This window comes from Microtus ochrogaster, chromosome 1, assembly GCF_000317375.1.
Source record: "Microtus ochrogaster isolate Prairie Vole_2 chromosome 1, MicOch1.0, whole genome shotgun sequence".
Classification (NCBI taxonomy): domain Eukaryota; kingdom Metazoa; phylum Chordata; class Mammalia; order Rodentia; family Cricetidae; genus Microtus; species Microtus ochrogaster.
In genome coordinates this window covers 52,521,191-52,524,821 of record NC_022009.1, presented here as the reverse complement: position 1 = coordinate 52,524,821, position 3,631 = coordinate 52,521,191, and the positions used below count along the sequence as shown (strand labels likewise).

Below are 3,631 nucleotides of genomic sequence, written 5' to 3'. Positions count from 1 at the left end.
AGTGAGTTCAAGGCCAGCCTATGCTATGAGTGAGTTCAAGGCCAGCCTATGCTATAAGTGCGTTCTAGGGCTACAAACTGAAGCCCTGTGAGTAAATGAATGAAAGTGGGCGTGGGTATGGAGGAGAACGTGGGGAAGAGGAGGAAAGGAAAAATAGAGATAAGGAAATATGTATTAAATTTCAGTGTGCCTCCACAGATGCCACGTTAGTCTAAGCCACCCTCTTCCTGGTATTCCAGCCCTTTGTTTATATCTAGAAGTTGAAGCCTGTTTCAGGAGTGTGCCCCTTACTCTAGGGTTCACTCGTTCATGGTGTACAAGACTAGTGATTGGGTTCACACCCTTTTCTGGCCTCCTTTCCTGGACTCAGCCCTCCCTTCTGGCTACCTTTCCTCTTCCCACCCCCTGCTGTTCCGTGCCTCTTTTTTCCAAGTCTTGGCATGGAATATGTCTCCACCATCCAGGCACTGTTCTCCTGAGGATACCCATGGCTTGGTCCGATGCCGCCCAAAGGACCTGTTTTGAACTAAGACACACCTGGCTTTCTCCATCATCTTTCCTTGTGCTTACTGCTCATGTGTTGGGCACATTTTGACACCGTTACCTCAGGTCTGTTTTGCGCGAGAGATTATGACAGGGATAACGTAATTTTCATTATACAGGAGCCCTGTGACAGCTGCTGAAGTTGAGAAACATTAGAAAGCTAATGACTTCCACTTCAATTATGGTGGCCAATTTTGCTGACTGCTGGGGTTTTTTATGTTTGTTTAGGTTTTGGTTTTTGATGTTTGATTTTTTTGAGAGAGGGTTTCCCTTTATAACAGCTCTGGTTGTCCCAGAACTCCGTTTGTAGACCAAACTGGCCTCAAACTCACAGAGATCCCTGTGCCTCAGCCTCCCAAGACCAGCTGCGGTATGGTTTTTATGCCAAAGACTTCACAGAGCAATTCTGCACATGAGCACTGAAACAAGTTTGCAGAACACGGCCTGAACACACAGCACACAGACGTGATGACAGCCAGTGGAGTGCCTGCCTTCCTACCTCCCGGCTCATGACAGCCTCACTCCAGGACTGAAGCTGCGAAGCAGATGGATAGCACTTTGAAGCATGGGGCCTCAAAATTTAAACCTTGAGTAATGGAATAGAAAAAATGAAATAATATAAAAATATGATTTAAAAGGTGAAATTTGCTAGGTAGTCTAAGATAGATACTGACCGTGTGTGTGAAAAGGGACATCTTCACCTGTTACAAATTTCAGTTTATCTTCATTTTAACTATAAATCTCAACAGTGGCTTCAAGTAAGGCATTTTCCTATGTGGGGACAGGTGGGGAAGCTGTTATCGAAGGCCAGGACCCTCCCCCACAGGTAAACTCACCTGCTTGTAAATACTGGGACTAACTGGATGGAGCCCACCTAAGAAGTTTAGAACGCCATTGCGTGCCACTCCTGAAAAAGAGATAGCAACTTTCTTTTATTTAGCTGAAAAAAAGGAGCTTCCAGGTGACATAAATGCATTTTAGAGACAAATGGCTTTTGATTGTATTAGCAACATTTGCTTCTATTTTGCAGGCCTTTTCTCATCCATTCTGCGAGAGCAAGCAAACCTCAGGCACGAGGGGCCAACCTGGATGGTCCTGGATGGGGATATTGACCCCCTGTGGATCGAATCCCTGAACACAGTCATGGACGACAACAAGGTGAATGGTACCTCAGGTTACTCCTCAGCCCACATCCCAGGCCTTTGGGAATTCCATTCAGCTGCTAACGTCAGGCATCTCTTTCGCTCCTTATTGTAGTATCTTTTATGTAATCAGCATTTTGATGAATGATGCTTTCCTCATAAATCATAGTTAAAGAGTTTGACGGAATGTGTCTCGCTTATCTTTGAATTTTCATGAAAGTTAGGTACATAGAGAAGAATTCAATTTATCTGCTTTATTGTTTTCTAAGACCCAAGCATTAAATTCTTCTATTTTATGTTGTCTGATTAAATATTGAGTACTCAGACAACAAAAGAATGGTTCTGTGCTGTGTGATAACTGGTGAGACCTGGTCATGCAAATGAAGTTGTTCCTATGGCTACAGATTATGTTTAAATGCTTTCCCAAGCATGTTGTGTGGTTGTCCTGGGAACGGCAAGACAAGAGGTCCCACGTGATACCAAAAGAGCAATACAGGTCTGTTGTTGGGCAGGAATGAGAAACTGGGAGCCAACATCACTCCAAGGTAGCACTGACCACCTTAGCAGCAGGCACTGCTTCCTGAATGAAAATACTGTTTATCAGAAGACATTCTGCGGCCTTCCTGCTCTGGGAGCGACTAGAGCGTGCTTGGCAACTGCAGTGTTGCAGAGGCTCAAGGTTGCTCATTGTGCAATTCAGGTCTCATGGGAGTCTGCTTACATTGGGGTGGGAACCATTGCTTCTGCTACTGAAGGACTGGCTGTCAGGAGTCCACTGAGGCAACTCTGTTCCTTGAGGATTCAGCTAGACTGTCTAGGTAGGCTCAGATCTCATCTAAGACGAATCTACCTGTAGCTGCCCTACTAGGGACAACACCAATTGTGGCGGTCTGTTAGCTGCTGTTGACTCCCTATGGCAACCTACCTCTGGCAATGACCACATCTGCTCATGCAGGTGCTGACTCTGGCCAGCAACGAGCGAGTGGCCCTCACACCTTCCATGAGGCTTCTGTTTGAGACCCATCACCTGAGGACAGCCACCCCAGCCACTGTCTCCCGAGCTGGCATTCTGTATGTGAACCCACAGGATCTGGGCTGGAATCCGTGAGCAATTTTTCTTTTCTTACATTTATTTTGCCATGACAATGCATGTGACATGAGCTTTGCCGCATTACCGTCAGTGAGGACAGAGCTGAGTGGCCGAGAGCGTACTGACACTGTCGAATTGCTGCCACTGCCATCCGTGTGCAGAACTGTCTGCATTTTCCCAGATGGAAACCCCTGCTCCTCTCTTGCCTGAGTTCCCTGTCTGCACCTTGCAGCTTTTGTGTATGGTGTTATAAATATGGGCATACAAACACAAATTGCTCTTCAAGGTCCAGTTTCAGTTCCTTACTGGTAACCTCGGGTTTGCTAGATCGAATGCTAATTCAGCTTTTAATCTTTAAGGAATTGGTATCACATTTAGCCATAGTGCCTGTACCATGTTAACTTCCTACCAGTCCCACACAAGAGGATGCTGAGGATGCTATACAGCATTCCATATTGTTGCCAGCATTGTCCTTTTCCCTTTTGCTCTAGATTTCCTCACTGTCTATCTTTCTAGGAGCCTCACTGAGTGGGGTGAGGTGGTATCTCACTGTACCCTGAACTTACTATGAGGGCATGTTCTTGTGTGTGTGCTAAGTGCTTGTATTCCATGAGAGAGGTCTGTACAAACTCCTGTGTCTATTCTGTGTGTGCTAAGTGCTTGTATTCCATGAGAAAGATCTATACAACTCTATGTCTATTTTGTGTGTGCTAACTGCTTGTATTCCATGAGAGAGGTCTATACAACTCCTATGTCTATTCTCTGTGTGTGCTAAGTGCTTGTATTCCATGAGAAAGATCTATACAACTCCTATGTCTATTCTGTGTGTGCTAAGTGCTTGTATTCCATGAGAAAG

General features: G+C 45.4%; 1 protein-coding gene across 1 annotated transcript in view; it reads left to right on the top strand.

Moving 5' to 3' along the window:
- The window catches only part of Dnah11 (dynein axonemal heavy chain 11), a 331,250-nt gene that overhangs the window by 163,263 nt on the left and 164,356 nt on the right, over window positions 1–3,631 (top strand). Inside the window, exons 41-42 of the mRNA XM_026781665.1 lie at window positions 1,574–1,701; window positions 2,641–2,789. Of these exons, the coding sequence (XP_026637466.1) occupies window positions 1,574–1,701; window positions 2,641–2,789 (277 nt within the window). The remainder of the gene's footprint in view (window positions 1–1,573; window positions 1,702–2,640; window positions 2,790–3,631) is intronic.